Below are 23,724 nucleotides of genomic sequence, written 5' to 3'. Positions count from 1 at the left end.
CAGCCCAGCAGCATGGTCCTGTGTCTCAGGGTACAAACACCCTTCCAGGGACTGGTTCCCATTATCCAGTGAACCTCCTATGGCCAGCATAGCACCTGGACATTGTCCCCCCCAGTAGCCTGCACCACCCCCCCGAAAACACGAGACAGCACCTCTGAGTGCAGGTGCCCAGATCTCAAGTGGGCTAACACAAGGCAAAACAGACCTGGAGGAGGGAAGAGGAGGAGGACAGATTTAAAATAAGATCGTTGGGGAAAGCAAAAAAAGGAAAAAAACCCACCACACACCCTCTCAAACTCGCATGCTTTGAAAATGTGTGAGTTTCTCTGAGGCTGCAGAGATGACAAAGAAGGAACTCCAGGGAATGGGTCTAGGGAGGGGGCCTCCATGGAAATAAGAAAGCCCCATATAACAGCACCACTTTGCAAAGGCCCTGCAGGGGTGGAGAGGGATGCCAGTTATCCCATCACAGCATATTAGTGCACTTTGTTTCTATATTATTATCCTCCCGTTGCTAGAGCCATTAAAAACTGTCTCTAAATAGCTCGGCATGGTGATTTACTAATTGAGTTAACTTGGCTGCAGTGGCTCTGGTGCTGAAGGATGTGGTTTGTGATTAGATAAGACCATTGCCCCTTTCAAAATGAACAACACATTAAGAGGTTTTTCTAGGTCATGCTAGACTGCTCAGCACAGCATTCTGCCAAGCACTGCACAGCCCAGGGCCCGTGGCCCCAACCCAAGACAGACAGTCATTACAGCTAATGAAGGTCTGTGCTTTCCTTCCCCTGGAGGAGGCACAGAGCCTGAGAAAAAACGAAGAGCATCTTCAAGCTAGAATCAGTCTCTTCTGCCTCAAAGTCCTCGGAAGGCCAGGTCAGGCTGCTTGGACTTTCCAGGTCCTGCTGCACAGGTAGTGAGTGAGGGATCCCCATGCTCCCAGGGGAGGCACGTGCCCAGATCTCCCCACAAGATGAAACCTTGCTTGTAGACCTCAGTTCAGAGCACAGCAATGCTGTGGCATGATGGCCTTTCAGGGCAAAAACCACTGGTCCCTCCCCTGCATTTTTCATGCTGTCTCTCCCCCAGGTCTGCCAGTACCATCCTGACTCTGGCCAAACCACTTGTTTTAGGAACAGCAAATGCTGGGTCAGACTCTTTCTCACTAGGACACATCTCAGATGCATCTCCCAGGTTGTTGAGAGGTGGAACAGACCCACAGCAGGGAGGACCTGGCACTTCCAGTCTGTCTCAGTTTTGCAGCAGTTGGCACACAGAGGTCCTGGGCTGCCCGCAGGAGAGTTGATAGAGCTGATGGATCTCATTGCTCTTCCATGCATACGCCTATAGTGTTAGGTGAGCTAGTTCTTGAGTTCACATGAGGGCCAGCCTCCTTGGTCGACCACACTAGCCAGCAGTGGTGAGCATTTAGCTCAGCTTTGTTGAGTCTTCCCTTGGCAAGAAGATACAAGGCTGCATGGGGCTCAATCACAGCAACCAGTAGCACAACCTAGAAGCAAGTTGTGTGATGCTGAGGTCCCACCAAACCTCAAGAGCTGCACCACTCCGTAGAAGGAGTCAGCCCAAGGGGACAATAAGATGGCAGCCTACCAGTATGTTCATTTAGGTCTGCCCCAGTGTTTCTCAGACTTCTGTGTCCTCCAGCTCAGGCTGACAAAGAGTTTGAGGCAAACCCTACATTTCTAACATCACAGAACTCAATACAGAGGGATTCTTCTTCCCTCAGCAGTGCTGAGGCTTGTACCTTTGCCCACACCACTATCCCAAAGGAGCCGTCAAGGGAGCTGCAGGGGACAGGCATGGGGGAAAGCAAAGCTGGAAAAGGGCTGGGGACAAACCATGAGGAAAGACCACTGCAGCCAGGGTCCTGGAGCCATCTTTCCACCAAAGTGCTTTCAGCCATGGAGATGCATTCGAGAAGACCTCCCACCAGTGAGTAGCTCCTGTGTCACATGTGCCTATGCCTGCATTGCTCCACAGTGGCGGCAGCGGCTGAATCTGCCCAGCTCAAAGCACGGAGGGGAGCTGCAACACATCAGAGGAGACAAAGCTGCTCTCCTTGCAGCTCAAGCACCAGCCAGGCAGGAGTACTGGAACATGAAATAAAACCCTATTTAACAAGAAGTCTGAAACTTTTTAAAAAGTGAAATAATCTCGGATGGAGCCTGGTTCCTCCCTGTCAGCCGAGAGCTTCAATTGGCAGCCAGACAAGCACCTGTCAGGGCTGGGCTGGAGTCATTAGCAAGATCAGAGTCCTGGCAGAACAGCGGGAGGCTGGACTAGATGACCTAATTTGCGTCCCTTCTAGCTCAAAAAAGTCTGTGATGTATTTTTAATGAAGCACACACAATAAACTGCTAACATAATATTAGAGGCTCACTTCAAAGCTCAAACAGGCAGGGAAATCAAGGTGAAAGTTTCTGAATTCATCATTATTATGTGTCACTCATCTTCACTATGACAACCCCTGGGCACACCAGATGCTTTCTTTCCAGTCTTTGGTACATGGTTTGGAGCCCACCCTCCTCCTCATTTTTTTCAGGCAAACCAGAAAGAACCTGGCAAGTATAAAGCTTGACTAGACACCCCTTTTATGTATATGCATTGTTCCAGCCCCACAAAAGATTTTGCAAGCAGCAAAATTTACTGACTCAGGAGAAGGCTGGGGTCATACCTTAGACAAGCTTCGGGCCACCTGGGTTGCCTTTTGTTCTGCTAGCCCCTTCTCATCATATAGCTGTTGTCTGTAAGATTTATGATTTCATGAAATGTGTCAGGGAGCAGCAAGAGCAGGGCTGCTCCCTCAGGGAAGGCAAGCCAGGAGCTGAGCGGAATCCCATGGCTGGAAGGAGCCTCACCAGCCACAGCCGGTCCCACAGGACCTGAGTGAGGAAACAAGATCAAGAGATGGTGGCCAGGTCCAGCCAAGAGTCCACATCATAAAATAATATCACAACAATGAAGCAGGTCTAAGGTGAAGGCAGGAAGTCAATCCACAGGTCAGGACCAGGTCCAGTGATCTCCAAGTAGGTCCATAGTGAGGAGACAGGCCCAAGGTGAAGCCATGAAATCAGCCCACAGCTGGGCTTCAGAGCAGCAGGGCTCCGTAGCCAGACAGGGACATGACTATCGCCGAGCTGTAGACCAGCGCTCCTCCAGCATGGCTCCAACAGAGACTGAAGGCACCAGGCTGAACATAAATAGAGCTTCTGGGCCCACGGTTTGGGTGGAGACGCCAAACAAGGCTGGTCAGGACCATTCGGACCTATTCGTTAACTCAGGGCCCTGACAAGATGTATGAGCTGCACCAGTGATGTAGAAACACACAATGGAGAATGGGATGTCTGTGTGTCACAGTTTTCTCCTTTCCAGAACTATTAGGCCACTCTAGCAGGAGAAAACAGATTTTGTCCCCACAAACACCCATTCCTTCTGGGATGGCCCCTGTTTCACCCCATGGTCGGAAACAATCTCTTAGGTTGTTTAAAGACCACAACTCTGGTGGAAATAAGTAATATATTCCAAGGGTGGAAACAAATCAGAAGCTGAATGCTCCTCTGACTGCACCTAAATATTCTTGACCTCTCCAGATTGCAAAAGTTGGCAAAGACCAATCTGGTCAAAGACCAAAACACCTCCCAGGTCCAACTAAACCAACAATGCTGCAAGAACTTAACCACATGGGGTCCAGAGGACTTTGGTATTGAACCCCTCTGGTGGGCTGCCATTGCTGTAAACACTCCTAAAAGTGACACACAACCTCAAAACATACATAGCAAAGTTAAACATCCCAGTGTACTTTCCACTTCCACCCCTAACTCATAGAAATTAGGCATGCATATGAATGCATTCCCAGACCTCCTTGTTTGGGAGACTTCAAGTTGCTTTCCCTTCAACACCCTTCGTCCCCACCAGCCTCATCCCCACAGTCCCAGCAAGGTCAGTCTGATAGCAAGGGAGGGGCAGTGAGGAGCAAAAAAAAAAAAGCATTTAGTAAAATACAGAATTTAATAGTCTTGCTTGGAAACCTTGTTAAAATTTCAACTTTTACTGCCCAAAGCAAATGGGAACATTTAGTCCTAGCGGCTTGAAGTCAACTTGAAATTCGCGTGAATGTCTGACATTGCTGGGTGAGGAGCGTGCCTGTTATCCAGCCTTGCTGCATCTTGTTTGAGCTCAGTTTCTAATTGTCATGCAGAAAAGGACTGAGCCTTCCAGGTAACCCAGTGTTAATTTCACTGTGGGGCAGAGGGGAGGATGGAGACAGCTAATGAACTAGCAAAAGTGATTGATTCCAGTCTCAGTGTCAGGACACTGAATGGCTGTTTGTCAAGAAACAAGAAAATGTCACTGGGATTTGTAAGTGCTTGTAACTATTACATAAAGCACTTTGACTAAGAATCGCGTAAGAGAACTTTCTGAGACTGCTGCTCTGAGAGTGTGTTAGTACAACCACTGGCTCTTTTTGACATTTCTGCAAACAACTTATAAATATTCCATGGGAGCGGCTGCCCCTGCTGCCGCTGTTGTTGCGATTTGAATGGAAATACCTGGGGAGAAAAGAGCAGCTTTGCCCTCATTTAGCAAGTGTGCAGCTAAATAAGAGTCCTCAGTCAGCCCACTCCAGGGCTTTGCTCCAGTGAAAACAAAAAGCAGTCAAGCATCCTGCCCTTCTCCTGCTGAAGGAGAAGCTTGGATGTGTGAGAAGACCCAGTAGAGTCTCCTATCACCAGCCCCTCTGCAGCCAGATGGGCACTGGGAAAGAGGTTAAATGACTCATCCGAGGTCTCATATTGTGCATGTGATGCTGCTGGCAATTGCAGCTCATCCAGAGCGCTCTCTGTTGCTTTACCCCAAAGTTCAGAGGCTAAACACAGAGTTCCTCAAGCAGGCAAGGCAGCGATGGGGAGGCTGATGTTTGAGGGTCTGGTGGGGGCAGCTGCATGTGTATTTGGGGACTGTCCATGGCAGGTGCTGTGAAAGACAGATGCCATGCCACTCCTCCCAGATGCGGACACGCTAACGCATAACGTGCCCTTCTGTGCTTCCCACAGGCAGCAGGGAGGATCCCCAGCCCGTTGAGGTGATGGTAGGGATCACACAGCAGACCTGGTGAGAGATGCTGCTGTACTCCTGGGCCACATCAGCTTTCCATGCCATGAAGATCCTGGTCCTTCTCTAGAGGTGCTGTATCAAACTGCACTAGAGAGGCTTGTGCAGAAAGCAGAGCAGGATCTTATAACTCAGGCAGCAGCAGCAGACACATGCAGCGAGTTGCAGGAGTGCTGGTTTAAACCCCACTGACCACAGCCAGCCAATAGGTGCAGCTTCACTGTTTTAAAATGTTAGCTACCCACTCACATGGAAAAGTCCAGCACTCCCTCCTCATACCAGATTTTGCAGTCGTTCTCTTTCTGCTTTATATCCAAGTGCTAATACTCAAAACCAGCCACAGAACAACAAATGCAATTAGGACCCAGCCACAACCACACCACCACAAAGGAGCTGAGCCATGAGCAAACCACTGCCAACAGACCCGACCCACAAATAAACCACTGCAGATGGACCCTGACACAAGTAAACCACTGCAGATGGAGCCACCCACAACTGAAACGCTGCAAAGAAGCCCAGCCCGTGACTCATCCCAGCTAGCATGCCTGCGTTGGTGCCGTGTGGAGCGCAGCAGCCTATCAAAGGCTATGATTTCATCCCAAAAGATGTTACTGTTTTTATGCTTGATGACAGCTGGGCCTTTTTGGTACCTGCTGACCTAGAACAAGTCTCTCAAACTGTACTGAAGATGGGTCATTTCAAGATTTGAAATGCCTCATTGTTTAATGAGTGGGCAGTGTATACCTTTATTTTCATTGTGCCTCTCTGCCAAGTCTCCATTATCCCTTTTTATAGATGCCCTGGGAAGCAATTCCATTAAGTCTCACCTGCCTCAGCATTTCCCCGTGCGGTGCCCTAGTTATGGCACAAATCAAGGGGGCTCTAATTAGTGTTTCTGTCCCTAGCCAGATTCAAATGTTTGGGCTTGGCTTTATAGGGAAGGTGTCTGCATAATTTCACAGATTCCTTGCCCTCACCATGGTTGTACCCAGACTTAATGCTATCTCTGGAGCTTCCCATCAGCAACTGTGACACCGTGGTCTGATATCATGCCTAAGAAACCTTTGCCTCTCTTGCCTGTTCTCTGTACTCCTGACCACCCTCATGTCTCAATGACTCTGTTTTTTTAACCTTTTCTGATTTGGAGAAAGAGGCAGAACGGCAATAGCTCTTCTCCCTCACCGTCTAATGATAGGGAACTAATCCAGAAACACAGTTTTGAATTAGAAAACCTTCCAGCCTTTATTATTTCTATGCCTCATATTTGTTTGTAGCAAAACTCAGCAGCTCAGATAATCTTCTCCATGTCAGAGCAGAGAGATGTGAAAACACCACTTGCTCACAAGGTTTAGGAGATCCTGTTTAGGATCGGGTATCTCAGCCCTGTGGAGTTACAGGCAGCTGGGCATTTGCCCCATGATTTTCCATGAGCTCTTGGGGAAGGATGGGGCAGAGATGCCATCTGCCTGTAGCCCAGGGCCAGGGTTACAAGCAGGTAGTTGTCCTCACAGACAGGTAATTGCAGGCACTACTACCAGAAGCAGATTCCACTCCCTGGCACAGCGCTGCCAGCTCTCAGCACTGTCCTGAGTCTTGTGAGATTTGGTGTTTCTCTGATGGTTCCTCAACTCAGAGGAGGAGTGGGGACACTTCACTCTCAGATGAGAAAAGCTTGGAAACATGGTCTCCAAAACTGGTATGCAGCTAAGCAGAACTCAGATGAGCTTCATTAAGAAGCTCCACATGTTTAAGCTGTTTTCAGTTTGGGGACCTGAGTAATGTTTTTTAGCAGTTGGAGAGTCACACTGCTGCTGTCTGGAGGACCAGCTTGGAAATGCAGGTCCCCTGTCTCAGGGGAAGGGCAGGAGAGGCAAAGGCAACTTGCATGCCCTCTCACATCCAGTGAAAGAGGGGCGAGAGGGGAGGAAAGCAGCTGCCACAAACACATTTGAGGCAACTGCAGGCTCCTAAAGTGTGAAGCCAAGAGACACCACTAGCTCTGCCTGAGCTTGTCTCCCTCAGGGCATTGCACTTCTAGATTCCCTGCATGCAGCAAAATGACTGTTCTTGAAACACTGTTGTGCAGCAAAATGCCTGTTCTTGAAACACTGTTGGGAAAGCAATCTGGTGTGTGCAGTGGATAGAGAAAAAAGCTACCAGGGTCCAGTGCCTGGCCATGGTCAGCTTTGGCTGGTCTTGTCCTGCTCCCAGTCTCTCCTGGTCATCTGATGATGTGTTTGCAGCAAGGCTGATTCAGCAGCTATAGCAATGAGGTTTAGACTCAGCCCTGTGAGGGACTTTCAACGCACAGACCCAGACTGTTCATCTTTTGAAGACTTGGAGGGGCTCTGGACAGGGAAAGTGAGGAATCCTCAGGAGACCACAGCTTACACTAGAACTGCTTGAGCTACATGTGTCAGTGTGTCTAAGTCCTTTCCAATCAACATCTAGGATTTCTTATGAACCAAGCCATTAGTGGGGTTTTTTTCACACTGCATTGCACCTCTCCCTCCCTGGCTTTGATCAAAAAGGTCTTGCTGATGGAAGTGGCATCAAAGCCACAGCATCCCTGTATAAAGTTTTGATCTCAGTGAATCACAGTTATCTATTAAAAAAGAAAAAGAAAAAGAAAAAGAGAAAGAAAAAGAAAAAGAAAAAGAAAAAGAAAAAGAGAAAGAGAAAGAAAAAGAAAAAGAAAAAGAAAAAGAAAAAGAAAAAGAGAAAGAAAAAGAAAAAGAAAAAGAAAAAGAAAAAGAAAAAGAAAAAGAAAAAGAAAAAGAAAAAGAAAAAGAGAAAGAAAAAGAGAAAGAAAAAGAGAAAGAAAAAGAAAAAGAAAAAGAGAAAGAGAAAGAAAAAGAAAAAGAAAAAGAAAAAGAAAAAGAGAAAGAAAAAGAGAAAGAAAAAGAAAAAGAAAAAGAAAAAGAAAAAGAAAAAGAGAAAGAAAAAGAAAAAGAAAAAGAAAAAGAAAAAGAAAAAGAAAAAGAAAAAGAAAAAGAAAAAGAAAAAGAAAAAGAAAAAGAAAAAGAAAAAGAAAAAGAAAAAGAAAAAGAAAAAGAAAAAGAAAAAGAAAAAGAAAAGAAGAAAAGGAAAAGGAAAAGGAAAAGGAAAAGGAAAAGGAAAAGGAAAAGGAAAAGGAAAAAGAGAAAGCTTTCAAAACCAGTTTGGTGAAATTACTTTTACATAAAATGTGTCCATGTCAGATTTTGCAACTTGGCAGCATGGTAAACAGAGATGTGGACCTCTGGAGTGAGGCTTGCCATAGCTGTGTCAGGTACCTCATTTAGGATAGGACAAATCACCGCCTGGGGATACATGCTTTTGGACTCCACTTCCCCATCCATAGGCAGTGGTACAGTCCCATCTCCCTGCCCTCTGCAGGAAAATGGCAAGATGGAGGGAGGGTGCAGAGGATAAGTATGCTTCACATGTTACCATGACAAGGAGGGGCATACTTGTCTCCTCTGTCTCCTCTGTCTTGGCTAGCCTGAAAACCTGGAAAAAGCATTTCTCTTTTGGTACTGTTCCTGCTTTTTGCAAGGTCAAGTGTGGAGCTGGCAGCGAAGGATAAGTGTGGATCTGCAGAGGCAAATGCTGCCAGAGAAGCAACCATGAACACAATGTCTTTTCACCACTGCTTGAAGGTCTGTGTTTTTACTGCATCTTCAATAGTGGGCACTGCATTATCAAGGGTCTGCATGGTGACACTGTGTAGGGGACACTACGTGCTGAGTTGTGCAGCTCTGCACTCTGTGATGGGGAGTCCATTCTTCCCAGGACAGTCTGGACTGCATCCCTTACCCATCCAGAGCTGTTCTGGCTCCTCACTGTTGACTTCATTTATTTGATTTCACTCCTGGCATCAAGGACGTGAGCAGAAAATTGACTGCGACTTGCACAGCGAGAAAGGAAGAGAGAGAAAGTATCATGAGATGGGGAACAGTCAACAAGGTCCTGAGCCCTGCTGGATAAATCCCATTTAACTCCGTGACATCTGAGTGTAAAATACGTCTAGGAATATCTGGAAGACTTGTGCCAGCCCCAGCAAAGCACAAAGCAGAAGCGAAACTGCCTTCCTTTTAAGTCCTCAAACCCTCCCTACCCTCACCAATACCCCAATACCAGAGCTCACCCTTTGCCTCTTCCAACCTCCTACAGGTGTTCCTGCTGTCCACTGCACCCCCTTCTTCAATAATTTGTCATTCAAATGGCCTTCTAATGCCTGTAAACACAGAAATTGGCATCTGGACAGCAGGATATCTAGGAAATTAGCCCAAGGGACTCTTCTGGGCTTGTGGCCAATATATAGTCCTAGGAGCCATTGAAAGCACAGCAGAGTCAAGCTCTAGAAAGCAGGAAGAGTGTCACTGGGTTGGCATAAAGCGACTCCTAGTCCATTCAGGATAAGTGACAGTAATGTGCTAGTCTGCTCTGTGTTAACCACGGGGAGCATCAAAGCCAAACTCCCTGTGATACTGATTTGGGCATGGACAAGCCCAGATCTCAGCTCTGTTCAGGGCCCATTTAGTTGCTGTGGAGAAATGCCACAACACACAACTGTTCTCTTTTTTCTTTTTTTTTTTTTTTTTCCAGGTTCATCCTGTTTTTTGCCACCTCGTCTGGTTTCCTCATGCCCATAGAGCTGTGGGCACTGGTCCAAGCATTTTGACCACAAGACTCACTAACTACTGTACAAGGGACACACACATTGTTCCCTGAGACTATGACCAAAACGGGAGTTTCGCAGCAGCCCATCACAGCATCCAGCAATTCTCCTTCTGGCCTTTGTATGGGCTTTGGAGTGGTGCTGACCCTGTGGTCAAGGCAGGCTGAGGTGCTCTCTGCTACTATGCTTCAGCTTCAGGTGTAGCTTTGAATCCCTCAAGAGTTTGAATGATGCTTTTGGATGAGTAGGAAAGGACACGGCCTGCTTTGGGCATGCAGGACCTCGGAAAATCCTTCAGCACTGGCACGAAGGGGACAAATCCTAGCAAGTAGGATTGTCCTACAAATCCAAAGCAGCTGGTAATGTACTGATCATTCACCTGTGTGTGAGGATAAGTATGCACACAAACTGGACATGCATGCAGGCATCAGGATTGTCAAGGCTGTCTAGCTTGCCAAGGTACTTAGGACTCACAGCACAGGGCACTGACTTCTTGCTTCATCCTTTGGGCAGAGCAATGTATTTGCAGCAAAACATGCCTGGCTCCTCTGCAGAGGCTGATGCTGGTCATGAAGCTGGGATGGCAGCATTCAGATCTGCTGGGATTCCAGGGCCATGCTGCACAGCATCTCCTGCCCAGCGATACAGCTGGTACCGACAGATCAGCCCCCATCTCAGTGTCAAGAGTGAGCTGTTCACTAGTATGGGTCAATGCCATATCTTTTTGGCAGCACCAGTGATGGCTTTGGAGGAGACAGATCACAAATGCAACAGTTTGGGCATTGCCCTCCCTGTCATTCACACAGGTGAAAACTGGCTGTGGCAGAGTTAGAAAGTACCCAGCAACACCCGTGAAGTTGTTGCAGCTGGGCCTCAGATACTGCCACGCTGGCTGCCCAACTTGCAGCATCACAGTTTCTCTGAGATGCGAGCCATCCAAGCATCCTCCCCTGCTTCTTCCCATGGTCACCGTTCCCTCCTCATGAACCATCAAGCCTAGAGCAAGGCTGGCACTAAGTCATGGCCCTGCTTATGTCCTTCACTCCTGGCTTGCAATGGTCCCTCCCTCCTCCACGTGTGGTTGTTCTGTGAAGCTGAGGACCAGTCCCAGTGCTGTGAACCCCAACAGTGGCCGGTGCAGCCTGGAGACCCTCAGCCTGACTTCCACACACAGTCCTCTATTGCATGTTCCCAGGACCCCGGTACACCCATGACATTGCTGTTGCTCTTCTCTGGCCCACACTACATGCCACCTGCATCTGACAGGCTGGTCTTGCATGCATAGACCAAAATACCTCAACAGTCTTCCTGAAGAGAGCAGCACAGAAGAAAATCTATAGCTTGATAAGGAAAAAACAACCTCCTGGCTAACTCTCTGCACAACCCTGCCATAACCTGGAGTACACACAGAGTGCACAGGGGGGCTGTCTGCAGCACAAGGAGCACACAGCTAGATCTAGGCAGGTGCTTTATGGCTCATTGTGTAGTATGGGGGCACCCAGACATCAATGGTTTTATTTTCACAGCATCCCAAGGTGAAAGATGGGGGTCATACAGAAGATGAAGTCACTTGCACAGTGAATCCATGAAGCACTGGTGGCACAGTGAGGAATGGACACCAGATCTCCAGCACAGCCAGCCTGAGCTGCAAGGCCAGGAGCTGCGTGTTTGGGGAGATGCACCGTATTTCATAAATCCAAGCCTAAGTGCTGCTCCACTCTGGAACTACCTTCTGGTTCGTTAATCACAGAGCTGAGTCTTGTTATCTATGCATATCAGAAGAAAAATGGCCCTGCCCGACTTCTTGGGATTGCTTACTAACATTCCTCTACCTGCAACCTGGAGTCCTCAGCTCCAAGGGGCTAGGCTAATATTTCCTGCTGTTCTGAGCATCCTGAAATATGAATGATGTTGCATGAATAGGTGGGACAGTTCAAAGGGAAACAGGAGCATTAGCAGAACATGTTTCGTGCAAGGAAACCCTTTGTTGGCACCAGTTAGATTGCATAACCATGCTGAGCATGTCTTATTTATTACTGTCGTGTTAAATGCTCAACCTGCCTTCAGATCACAGATTACTCAACATCCTTTTAATTTTTCAGCTTTTTAGCTGGTTAGCGTACTTCACCCCTTGCAGATGACAACCATTTAGGAAAAAGAAATCTTTATTTTATATTTTTTTTGTATACTTGTACACAAGTAAAATAAAATGCATATCTATATATACTGCAATCTCGTGAAGGAAAAGGTAGCATTCTTTAACAAATGCTGCCCGTAAACATGGTGTGATGGAATGAATACGGAAAAACTGCAATATTCATAAACATAGGATTAAAACAGCATCAAATTCATTACCTCTGCAAATGGGAACCTGCAATATTGTTCAGTGTGATGTCAAGTTACAAACAGATTTTAGACATTCTTTTCAGAGCATTTCTTACACTTTTTTTTTTCCTGTAAATAAACCATATTTCTTTACCATCAGCTGTAGCAAAAGCTGCTTTGTGGGCAAGTGCAGTTCCGAAGACCAAAGGTATAATTCACAGGATTCAGGACAAATAAATTATGTACATCTTGGTGTTTGTCTTTTTTGTTTTTTTTTTGTTTGTTTGTTTTTTTATAAAGGCATCCAGTTAACTTTTGTGTAACAAAGCTTTCTCAGGGTGGATGGTAGTTTTGCTTTTGTTTGCAACATTTATGGAGGTCAGCAAAAGTCTAGTATTAAAGTGTCATCAACCCAGGAAAAGAGTTAATTTTAGCAGAATAACAGTAAGCTCCACACCAAGGGGGGGATCAAAAGGCTTAGGCTGAGCTGTAATGTGGAGCTGTTTCCTTGCTGGGTGAGGCGGCACTGGGCCTTTGATTTGTTCTTTTTAGAGCAGCCCTGCCTCTTTTTGGTTGGGATTGTGGAAGGTTCAATAGGCTCTAGAAATTCTGGTTTCAACTTGGTCAATGGAGGGTCTACAATGCTGGGGAAGGTCCCAAAGGGGGAATCGTTTATCTGCTTGTTGCTGCCATTTTTGGAAGGGTCTGTCTCAACGTACTTGGTTTTGGACATGTTCTCCTTATCCTTGAGAGGGTTGTTGGAGGATGGACGGCTGCTGTGGGAAGAAGGACCTGCCTTGCCTTTAGCTTCATAAATAAAAGATTTATCCATTTCTGGCTGGCAGCACTTCGAGGAGCCATCGTGGGAACCGAGAGGGGGGACCCCAGTTGGCAATTTACCAGACCTGGTCTTAGTGCTAAAAACGCTTGTTCGTATCTGGTTGAAGGAGTCGACGCATCCTTCCAAATCGGCACTCTGCAGCCTTTTGAGGTCTCTCCCTGCCAAGCGGGGGGGAAGGTGGCACTCTAGTTCTGAAGATGATCCTTTAAACTGCTTAAACCAATTCCAGAGAGACCGAGCCTGGCAGTCACAGATCCACTGGTTGCCATTCAAGCGCAGGTACTGGAGGGACACCAGGGGAGCCATGGTTTCCCCCGTGAGCACGGTCAGGTTGTTGTTAAACAGATACAAGGTCATCACTTTCCCAAGGTCATGAAAAGACCGGCGGTGAACCAGGCTGACCCTGTTCTGGTGCAGAAGCAGCCGGTCGAGGTTGATTAGCCCACGAAAGACGTTCTCTGACAAGCTCTTGATTTTGTTACCGTGCAAAAACAGGTAGGTGAGGTTTGCGAGATCTATGAAGGTGTCATCCAGCAGGTTCTGAAGATTATTATCCTGAAGGTAGAGATATTGCAAGGAGAACAACCCTCGAAAAAGCCCTGTGGAGAGCTCCAGGAGCCCACAGCGATCCAGGTGTAAGGTGTGGAGGTGAACAAGACCCCGGAAAGTGACAGGGTTGATAGATTTCAGGTTCGTGTTGTCACTGAGATCTAACTCCTCCAGTTTGTTGAGCCCATAGAAGGCTCCAGGCTCAATGAGGCTGATGTTGTTGGAGTGGATCCAAAGAATCGTCATGTTGCGGCAGGAGGTGAAGCTGGTGGACCTCACAAGGGTTATCTTGTTGTTGTGCAAGAAGATGCGCTGGCTCTGGATGGGTATCTCAGTGGGGATTGCTGTCAGTCCTTGCTGCTGACAACTTATTGTAATCTTCGGTTCACTGTAGCATACACACGCCCCGGGGCAAGACTCCACTTCTGACTGGATGTTCAAGCAAAGCACCAAAATCAGCAGTTTGCTTCCTAAAGGATAACAAAAATAGTGTGCAAATTAGCCAGGGTCATGGGAGAGCACTTTCCTTTGCAACTAATAGATGAGCCTGAAAATCACCCTTCTAAGTGTGTTGCCACTAACCACAAACATATGCCAGGGGAACCAAACAATTAAAACGCAGAATTAAAAATGCTCTACCACTCAACACAATAGCTAAAATCAATATACACTTGTTGTGACAAAGTCTGAGCACCTCCTCAGCCTTTCACATTTTGGTCGCAAAACAGAATGATCATTATGTATTTGCATCATGGGTCTTGAATGCACATCTAACATAAGCCCTGTTCCAAAGAGCTTACCTCTGAGCAAAGGGGCTGTCTTCTGGGGGGCCATTTGTCTCTGCCACAGGCACATTTAGCACAGTTCAGCCTATGAGAAAGCATCTGCCCAGCTGTGGCTGGTGCCTTCAGCCACAGGGTTGTACTAGGCAACTCTGCATCCCATTCCAGCAGTGCCACCGGCTCCTTGCTTTTTAGGATCATTGAACAATTCTCCAAAACAAGCAAGTGTCCCCAGATTGCACTCAAAATGTAAGAAAGAGATGTGGCTTTCGTAACCTTCCATGAACAATTTCTGACTGATCTGGTCTTCCTGTAAGAAATAACTGTGAGGGATTCCCAGAATAACTTACAGGTCAGACCTGCCTGTAGAGGTCTCGGAGCCAAGAGCATCCTTTCCTTCTCTTGGTCAAACCTTTATGCCACATATTCTTGCTTCCCTTTCTCTCTCCCCTTTTTCCCTTTGAATTTGTGCAGCCACCGAGGAAGAGGAGAAAACAGCATGTTTTTCCACAGAGGGCAGTACTGTTGTTGGAGGAAATCATGTGTAATGCTTGATTCAGGGATTCCTCAAAGTTTGCAAGGCAGAAGTAGGTTTCGTGTGTCCCAAGGGTGCAGGCAGCCCACTGTGGTTGAAGAGCCCCTGAGAGGAATATTTTTTCATGGCGATGACCACCCACTTCCCCAGGAGCTGGGCTGCACAGGAATCACAAGGAAGCATTTTGATTCACCAAATTCACCAGCCCCAGCTGGGCTGCTGGGAAAGGGCCTGGAGGATGGGCAGGGATGGGCAGAGGCTGTGCAGCCAGCATCATCTTCTGAAAGGGGACTCAGGAGGCAGGGTCAGTGTGAACCTCCAGCTGAGAGACCTGCAGAGAGACCTGCTGTTTCCTACCCACGGTGGGGAAGGCGGGGAGGAGAGGCAGTTTCAGCAGTGCTTTACCAGAAATTAGCAGCAAGTAATTAGATTGCTTCCTCTAAACCACATATGGGAGCTAAAATGAATGGGCAGCAACTGTAGCAGCGGGAGGCTCCATTTGTGAAATACCATGTGCGAGCAGGAACACGTGTGTCTCCTTCCCAGCTCATCACAGCACCTCTGGCAAAAGGACACGTTCCTCCCCATCGCTGGGGATCCCCAGCCCAGGGGCAACAGTAGCTTTCCCTCTTCGCTGTTGTGGGAGGTTTTTTTCTTCCTTGAGAAACTGAAAATGTTGTTCAGGCATGTTGATGCCTCATTACACCTTAAGGTAAAATAGCAGAGTTCAAAAAGTCAGGCAGAAAGAGACAACGATGCAGATTGGGGCAAACTGGGGAGACTGGAGAGAGCCCGGTTGCTTCCAGCCATGCGTGCACAGCACAGCACGCTGGCTCCCGTGGGGCCAAATCCCAGAGACAGCAGTTGCATCTCACAGAAAAGCCTGAAAGGCAATCATGGAGCTAATGAAATCACATCATCTCTGCATCAAAGTAGCAACTTCAAACCCCAACAATAAAGGAGTAAATCATACATAAATCTCACCAAACTGTTTACTGAAGCAATAACAAAGGTATTGGAGAAGCCAAGGCGGGAAAGCCGCTTTTCTGCAACAACAGGCTGGGATCCCAGACCTAAGTTTCACGCTAGTCAAAATAATTCACAGTGTGCAGCTAATAAATCTGTGGTGATCCAATAGTCCAATATAGGCAGGAGACTCCTATATATCATAGTCCACATGGGAGAAAAAATAGCAGCTCAGCATGCAGAGATAATTTGAGCCTGATATTATTAGCTGCTGAGCATCCCTGGAAAGCAGTGTGTTGAGTGCAGTATTATGACACATTCTGGCTGGCTTGTCATGTTTTGACATATCATGTCCCATTGTATGGAGCAAAGTAACACGAGACAACTGAAATCCCTTGCTGGAGACATGTCACACTAAGAGGAGCCTCCTGGGAAATTAAAACAATGCTGGCAACTCTCTGACCACCATGATTCCTCTCCAGCTGATAATGAAAACCTGTGGCCAGAGAAATATGACTTTCTGGAGCCTCTTTCTTCAGCTTCATGATTCAGATGATGGGGGCTGGGGTGGCACTGGAGCGACGGGATTCACCTCACTACGCAACACCACCCGCTCCAGCAAAACAGCGCTCAGACTGCAGACACCGCTGCAGGGTCCACAGCTCTTCCCAGCTGCTCCTCTCTGCCTTGGCAATACCGCAGGGGCTACAGCCTACTTGGGGAAAATCCAACCACAACCCAGATGCATCCCACATGCCTTATAACTATGTGACACGCTCGCAGCGGAGTGAATGCAAAGAACCATTCCTATGGGAGAGGAATCACAATGACAACACTCCTGTTCCAGCTTCAGCCAGGGGAGGCAAGAGCATAATAAATATATGTATATATGGGGAGAGAAAGAGAGAACATGAAGCAGCCGGCAGAGAACACACCATGCATATAAATACCGCCTTGCCCTGTGCCACCCCCTCCTGACAGCCATGCTCCCGCACCCTCTGGATCATTTGATCACTTGTGCCCTGAGCGTGCATCACCAGCCCTTTCCCACAGACAGAGCCGATGAGGCCAGGCTGCAAGGTCCTGTCCCAGCCTCTGGGTGTGTGCAGAGCTGGAGGCATGCTACGGCTTCTCCCCAGCACAGAAGAGCAGAAGGGAAGGGGCAAATCCTGCTCCACTCTGAACAACGGCTTTTCTTCTCCTGCTGCCGATGCCTCTGAGGCTGCCGGGAGCTGTGAGTCAGTGGCACTGATAGCTGGCTGCCAGTGGAGCAGCATAGGGAAATTAATTACAGTCAGGGCTAGCCTGTGTGCTTTAATTAGCGACCTGGTGTTCTTGAGTTGCTCGGATTAGCTCCTTTCACCAGAGACAGTTACTGTCAATCATCTCCCAAAGCTTTTTTCCAGTTAGTTTCCTGCCGTGGAGCTCAACCATGTCCTGACTGATCCATGACAAAGCTCAGCACCCAGCAGTCATTAGAGAGTCCCTGGCCAGTGCAGGGCCTGAAGCAAGTGCAGGAGTGGGTGCAGTCCATAGACAGCGTTGGGAAGTCAAGGTGATGCTGCTGACCTTTTCTTCCCGAGCTAGACTGGGGTGTGCTGTGGCAGAGACCAGAGGGACCATGCCCTGGCCTTCCCCTGCTCCTCCAAGGAGCTTCTCCATCACTGGTGTTCAACCAGTAACTGTGCCTTGTGCTCAGTGTGTCCCAGACCACAGTGGCCGCCAAGTGCCACGAGCCATCCAGACCTTGCACCAGGATAGTTTCATCCATCCAATTCCAGGCAAATATTACCTTGCTTTTTCTGACCACATGCCAAGTGACTACTCTAGGACAGGGATGAGGACAAGGCAGGGCCCTGGGACAGGAAGGTTGCTAAGACCTGGCATCAAGCCACGTTAACATAGTTGCACAGTTTTAGGACGGTTTGAAGCACAGCAGAGCTTGTTCCTGTCTGTCTGGAATATACCTTCATATGTTCAGGTAATCTCTTACTCTAGACCATGTCCTGCAAGACTGAGACAGGAAAACTGTATCACTACCCTGTGCCCATTCGTTGCAAACAGGCACCTGTTTTGGGGCCCAATGTCATGACGCAAAGCACAGACCCAAGCCCCTTTATGCTGAGCTGAGCACCGCAGCATGGTGTAGAGCATCACCTCACTGAGCCTCATGCTCTAGCACAGAGCTGGGGCCATAACCCAGAAGAAGGAGCTGGAGCACTGATCTGAGGACTGTATTGCAGAGGTGGGCAGAGGAACCAGGCACCCCAACACCCATGAGCTGGGTGCCCTGGTACAAAACCAGGCGCTCCACCTTCTTTTGTTCTCTGTCCACCTCCCCTTGTTCCTCCCCCTTTTTGATGACCTCCTCCTTTCCATCCTCCTCCCTTCCTTCACAACCACCATGTCCCAAGGCTTGTCCAGCTGAGGTGAAGGCAGCACCCAGGCAAACCAGTCCATCCCCAGAGAGGCTGGGACACATCCTGGCTTTGCCCAGAGCCTGTACACTGTCCTTGTACACCATGCTGCAGCTCGTTTTCCTTGGCATAAAGCAGAGGGGAAGGATGAAGACCTTCAGAGGATGGCCAGGCAAAGATCAGGCAAACACAGCTTAAAACTTGCCAGGAATAGTGTGAGTGCCATGGGCTTCTGCTCCTTTTGGGAGGCACTAAGTATCCCTGATGCTGAGGGGTCCCAGTGCGTGCTGCTGTGAGCGGAAAAGTCAAAGCCTTGGTTGAGGGCAGATGACAAGAATCCGGAGGACCTGGGCAGAAAGAGCCCAGCTACTCCGCAGCCTGACTGGCACAGCCAAATGCCATAGTTTGCTTTCCTGGAGCACTGGGTTCAGCTCTGGCTGTGGGCTCCTTCCTTTTCCAGGAAAAACACACTCTGCCCTTAGGCCAGAAGTACAGGATATACTGACTGGTGGCACAGGGAGGAGAGACGTCAGAAGGTCCACTGTGTGTCCATTCCCAGAAATACGTGCCAAGCCCAGCTCCAAATGGGGAACTACGCACCTTCCCTTGACCTGCCAGATAAATCCATCCAGAGCTCTCCGTACGCAGTGTGCTCCCACCACCACTGCTGACTGATTGATGCTGGACCCTCCACCACCTGCTGGACTCTTCCACCTGCAGGACTCAACCTTAGTGCCCATCCCTGAGAAAAAGGGTCTTGGCATGACATCCATTCCCTCATCTCTTAGATGAGAAGCCACTCCTACCCCTTCCAGAACATGATTAAAACTTAACTGGATAGTTCCAGTCAAAAGCAAAAGATGAAAGAAAATCCAGTACCTGGAACCTTCAGTCCCTCCAAGACTTTGGCTTTGAGTTTAGCATTTGTTCCTCCAGAGCTTTCTTAAAAGCCAGAAACCTCCTTCAGTCAAACTGACGCACTTCCCCTTTGCCATCTCAGAAGTGTTATGACTCATGGAACTGGGAAGCAATTAAAGTGGGTCCATTATCTGTCTTTCCGCTAGTCCCCTGTGCGATCGCATTGTCAAACATGGCAATTAGAAAGAAAAGGCTCCGGGGGCCTCTAATAGATGCTTTGCAAACTTTTTAAGAGGCCAAAGCAAAATGCAATTTTCTGCAGTTTGCAGAGCCGTGGCCTTTCTCTGCCGCTCTGCACTTGTCTCTATTGATTTGGAGATATTATAATGCGGCTTTCCTACAGTGGAGGGTCAATAATCATTTGAATTCTCTCCTGGCTGAACATAAAGGGAGTACTTTACAATACAAAGCCTTTTGCTGATGCATACAGCATTTTGCCTTTGTTTATAGTACGAAGACACTATAGCTGCTTAATTCCCTGTTCTGAACTGATATTGTTTGAAATTCAGCACATGGCTTTGAAAGACACTGCAAAGCAGCTTCAGTGTCTACTGCTTTGTCCTGTGGCCAAAAGTGGGTCTGTGTGTGTAAGTGCGTGTGCGCCAAAAGGAAGAAGGCAGCACTTCTATGCATTTCAAGTCAAAGGCAAATTGAGAGGTGAATGAGGAAGGAGAATTGGTTTGGACGAGTCTCACCCCAGGCTGGAGTTTCTCTCCCTTCTGCTGCCTCCTCCCTCTGCTATAGAGAAGAAGGCTCGTTCATGGTGGTACAGCTGGAGTAGCTTTAGGGTGAGAAGGAGAGGAGAGGCGTGATGCTCTGCCACCACACAAGCATCTGGGAGAAGCAACCAGTGTTACAGCTCTAGGGAACTGAGGACCTGCAGTGGGTACAAACAGAGCAGGTCTCAGCACACAGGTGCCCACTGCTGTGCAAGCATCCTCAGGCAGCTGCCTGGCAGAAGATTTTGGGGCTGTTGGGGTGTCAGGCACCTCTGTCAAGGCAAATAGTGTTGTCACTCGAGCGAGCCAGCTGACTTCAGCTCCGTGTCTGCTCCGGGGCATTGAATTGCTCTCCAGGCTCAGCTGACTGGGTCATCTCCATCTCCATGAGTTGCTGCTGGAGTTCAGAGTCCCAGCTCACACCAAAACACCTATGTCTTGTGCCAGTGCCGAATCCCATCTGCCTAAAAATAGGTGGCTAATTTTCTTTTAGACACCCTTGAGGGTCTGAGACACCAACATGAGTGCTGGAGGATTTGACACAGCTCCTCTAGGAGACCTCTGCTCTTCCAGCAGCTGGCGCTGGGTGTGATATAAATGGCAGCAGGCAGGAATGTTTAGGCACCTGAACCCTACCCTTAACTTCTATAGGTACAGTCTCTGATCCCACATTCTCTGGGACTGTTTCCAGATCTATTAACCTTTGGGACTGTGGTGTTCTTCATTCCCTTTGGCAGTACAGCTTCAGTCCTGCTTTTTGGTATATCCAGCCTCTACCCCGAATGAGACAGGATTTCAGCAGAAAAAATATCGTATGTGGTCAGAAATGAAAGGTCATTTCCGTAATGCATCCAGGCAGGGGATGGATGTGCCATTTCCTAACTTCTAGATGTTCATCTTTTCCACCTAAATCATACTCCCTTAACGCGATTTTTGGACTTAATATTGCAGGGATATTTTTAAGGGAAGAAGGTAAAAGCGAGTTATATCATGTGTAATTCTTAGAATCCATCCTCACAAATCTCCAGAGGGGTTTGAATGCTGATTCTTCAGCATCGCTTAGGGCTGAACTACATGACTCATTACGTGAGCTGAGTGCAGCGCAAACCTTAACCAGGTCAGCTCCATCCATTCACGGGCATCTGCCAAAGCAGCTCCTGGCCGGCAGTGCTCCCCATCCCTGCCAGGGGCACTCCAGCGCTCCCAGCATTTTGGCAGCAGCATCGGTTTAGCCTAACAACATTTGGGCAGGGTTATACTTTTGGTGGTTTGCCAGCACTTCCCTCAGCAACATCAGGGAGAGAAAGAAAAAGGTGATAGTTAACAGTTTATATTTCAGCCAATTTGAATACGAATTTGATGAGGAGCAAAAAAAAAAAACAAAAAAAGAATAAAAGAGCCTCTTCTCTTGCCAGAGGGTTTTCCTCCTGCTGAATTTCAAAGGCTTGCTGCAAGCCATGGAGATGTGAGAGAGTCTCAAAGAAAAGGTCACAAGAAACCTTCATAGGGAAAAATATCAAGGGATTTAAATATAGGAGTCATTAGGTCCCTTTATAACAATAACACTAATATCAATTATTATAGCCTAGTAATGCCCTGTGAGGGCAGGAAATGAGAAAGAGAAAAGCCCTCCTTATAATACAAGAATGTGAGAAGAGCTGCACTGAGTCAGACAAGGGCCCATTTGGGCTGGTCCGACACAGTGGTCAGGAGCAGATGCATATGGAAAGACAATACTAAATACTTTTCTCCAAGTCCTAGGTCATTATATGAATGCTACTCCAGACATTTTTGCTGTACTTCTCTGCATCTTTTCCAGGTCCTCTTCACTGTTGGAGTGGGAGGACAATACCCAGGATGCAACTGCAGCATGGCCATAGACAGAGGTTTAGATGTCCTGCTCTGTCCCTTACAGCTCCTGCACTCTGCCTGCCATCATTCAGCATCAAGCTGAGCTTTTCAGAGAGCCCTCCACAAAGTCCCCAAGATCACTTTTCTGAGTGGCAATAGCTCATATAGAGCCCATCATTGTCTTTGTTTAGGTAAGGGTCTGGGCTGTTTGCCAGTGTACATTACTTTGTATTTATAAATGCTGAATTGCATCTGCCATCTAGTCTGTGGTTATGAATTTTACCATGAAACCCCTTGCTGCAATAAATCATGTGCCCAAATATCCACTTTCCTTCAAGTAGAAATATTATCATAGTTCACTGTTGTGCCCAAATCTTAAAATGTAAGCTGGTTGTAGCAGTGACATCTTCCTGATCCAGCAGCCAAACTGCAGCAGTAGTTCACAGAAATAAGGACTTGGTAATCCCTACCTATCAACATAGGTTTAAGATGCTCCTTAAAATGGTTTACATAAAAAGAGGAGTAAACTTTGCTCACATCAATGATACGAGGTTATTCTCTTAGGCATTAAAAAGCTGACCTAGTTATCACTGCTTCCTATGGATAGCCATGGAAAATCCCATGCATATCCTAGGCCATGCTTCAGTGAGTGCTCTTGCCAGCTCTGTGCTCTGCCACCTCATCTGGTGGGACGAAGCCTCTGCCAATTCTATCAGCAGAGGCAGAATTTTCAGTTGTTCTTGTGTAAGATGTAATAAATCTGTGTATTTTCCATCTGTCTTATTTCCAACTATCTATCCTATATCTGGAAGGGAAAAGCTTATGACCTTTTAAAGGGAAAAGCTTATGACCTTAAAGCAAAAACATGGAGAACTGTAGAAAAGGCCTCTTACGTGGGTTTATACCATTCAGTCCCAGGTCTGATACCGTTCAACCCTGGTCCTTTCCATGCAGATAGTGTAGGTCTCACATGTTGCTGGCCTATCCAAGCTCTCCCAGTATTCCCCTCTTCCTCCTCAGAGGTGAGCTGATTTCCCCACTATATGCAGAATTGTGTCCCCTTTCAGGATGTGACCATGTACGGTTGCTTAACACTGGATTAACCATGGCCATGTTCAGCTCTCCTAAAGACATAATGCAAAGTCTTGGTTTTGCCTTGCTCCTGGCCCTCTCTAGGGTCCCCTCCACCAGTGTGGCACTGCAAACGTCCCTGCACCACAGCTTCCCCCAGGCCAATCTCAGCATCAGCCTCTGTACCCAGTAGAACACATGGTATTTGTAGGGATCTGGCTCTGAGCAGGCGAGTTTGACATGATACTGTGCCAGTTATGAAATAATGTGGCAGTAGCTGGAGGAGAGGCAAAAATCTCATGCAGATATCCAGTTAAAGGGACTGTCTGTGACAAACACAGAAGTCCAAGGCAAATATCTGATATGGAAGCCAGAAGAGAGGCAAGAGGTCTGGGCAGAAAATGCCCAGTGCCCAAAGGCAAGGTGAAAGCACATGGCTTGGAATGAGCATTTGGAGCACCTGGGAAAAATGAGCACGAAAGAGGGAAAAGGAAGAGGATGGACAGGAAGGCTGTAGGCTTGCTGCAGGAGAGCCAGCAGAACAAGGGTAGACAGGCATCCATGAAAGCCTGCAGGTACAAGTTGAACTCTCCAAATCGACCTGTCATGAATTCATCTTGGACGAGCACTCTGAATAACTGTTGTGATCCTAATCCACCACACAGAGCTGCAATGATGCACTTATTGCAGCGCTGAGCTTGGCCATACTGAGCACAGTACGCTGAAGAGGAAGCAGGCTCTGTCCTCACAACCTGGGAGAAATGTCACATCTGCCTTTTTTCAAAGTCATGGCCACCAGTGGCATGTATAATCATAGCTGTCCCTGCCACACTGCCTTTTGCAAAGCATCATATGACTAAAATCCATACCCAGCCCAGTAAATCCTAGCAGATCCCAGCTTGCCTAAGAAAGCAGACTGAAAGAAGCTGTGACCCGTCCCCAGCACAGTGGGTG

At 47.8% G+C, this 23,724-nt stretch overlaps 1 protein-coding gene across 1 annotated transcript in view; it reads right to left on the bottom strand.

Annotated features, from left to right (window-relative positions):
- Positions 1-12,551: 12,551 nt before the first annotated feature.
- RTN4R (reticulon 4 receptor) overlaps positions 12,552-23,724 on the bottom strand; it is a gene marked incomplete at both ends in the record, with an annotated part of 83,550 nt that continues 72,377 nt past the window's right edge. Inside the window, 1 exon segment of the mRNA XM_082324815.1 lies at positions 12,552-13,981. Within this exon segment, the coding sequence (XP_082180941.1) occupies positions 12,552-13,981 (1,430 nt within the window).

This window comes from Platalea leucorodia (genome assembly GCF_965183815.1).
Source record: "Platalea leucorodia genome assembly, chromosome: 12".
In the NCBI taxonomy this organism is placed as follows: domain Eukaryota; kingdom Metazoa; phylum Chordata; class Aves; order Pelecaniformes; family Threskiornithidae; genus Platalea; species Platalea leucorodia.
The sequence above is the reverse complement of the archived record's forward strand: the minus strand, read 5'-3'. Positions and strand labels throughout refer to the sequence as shown.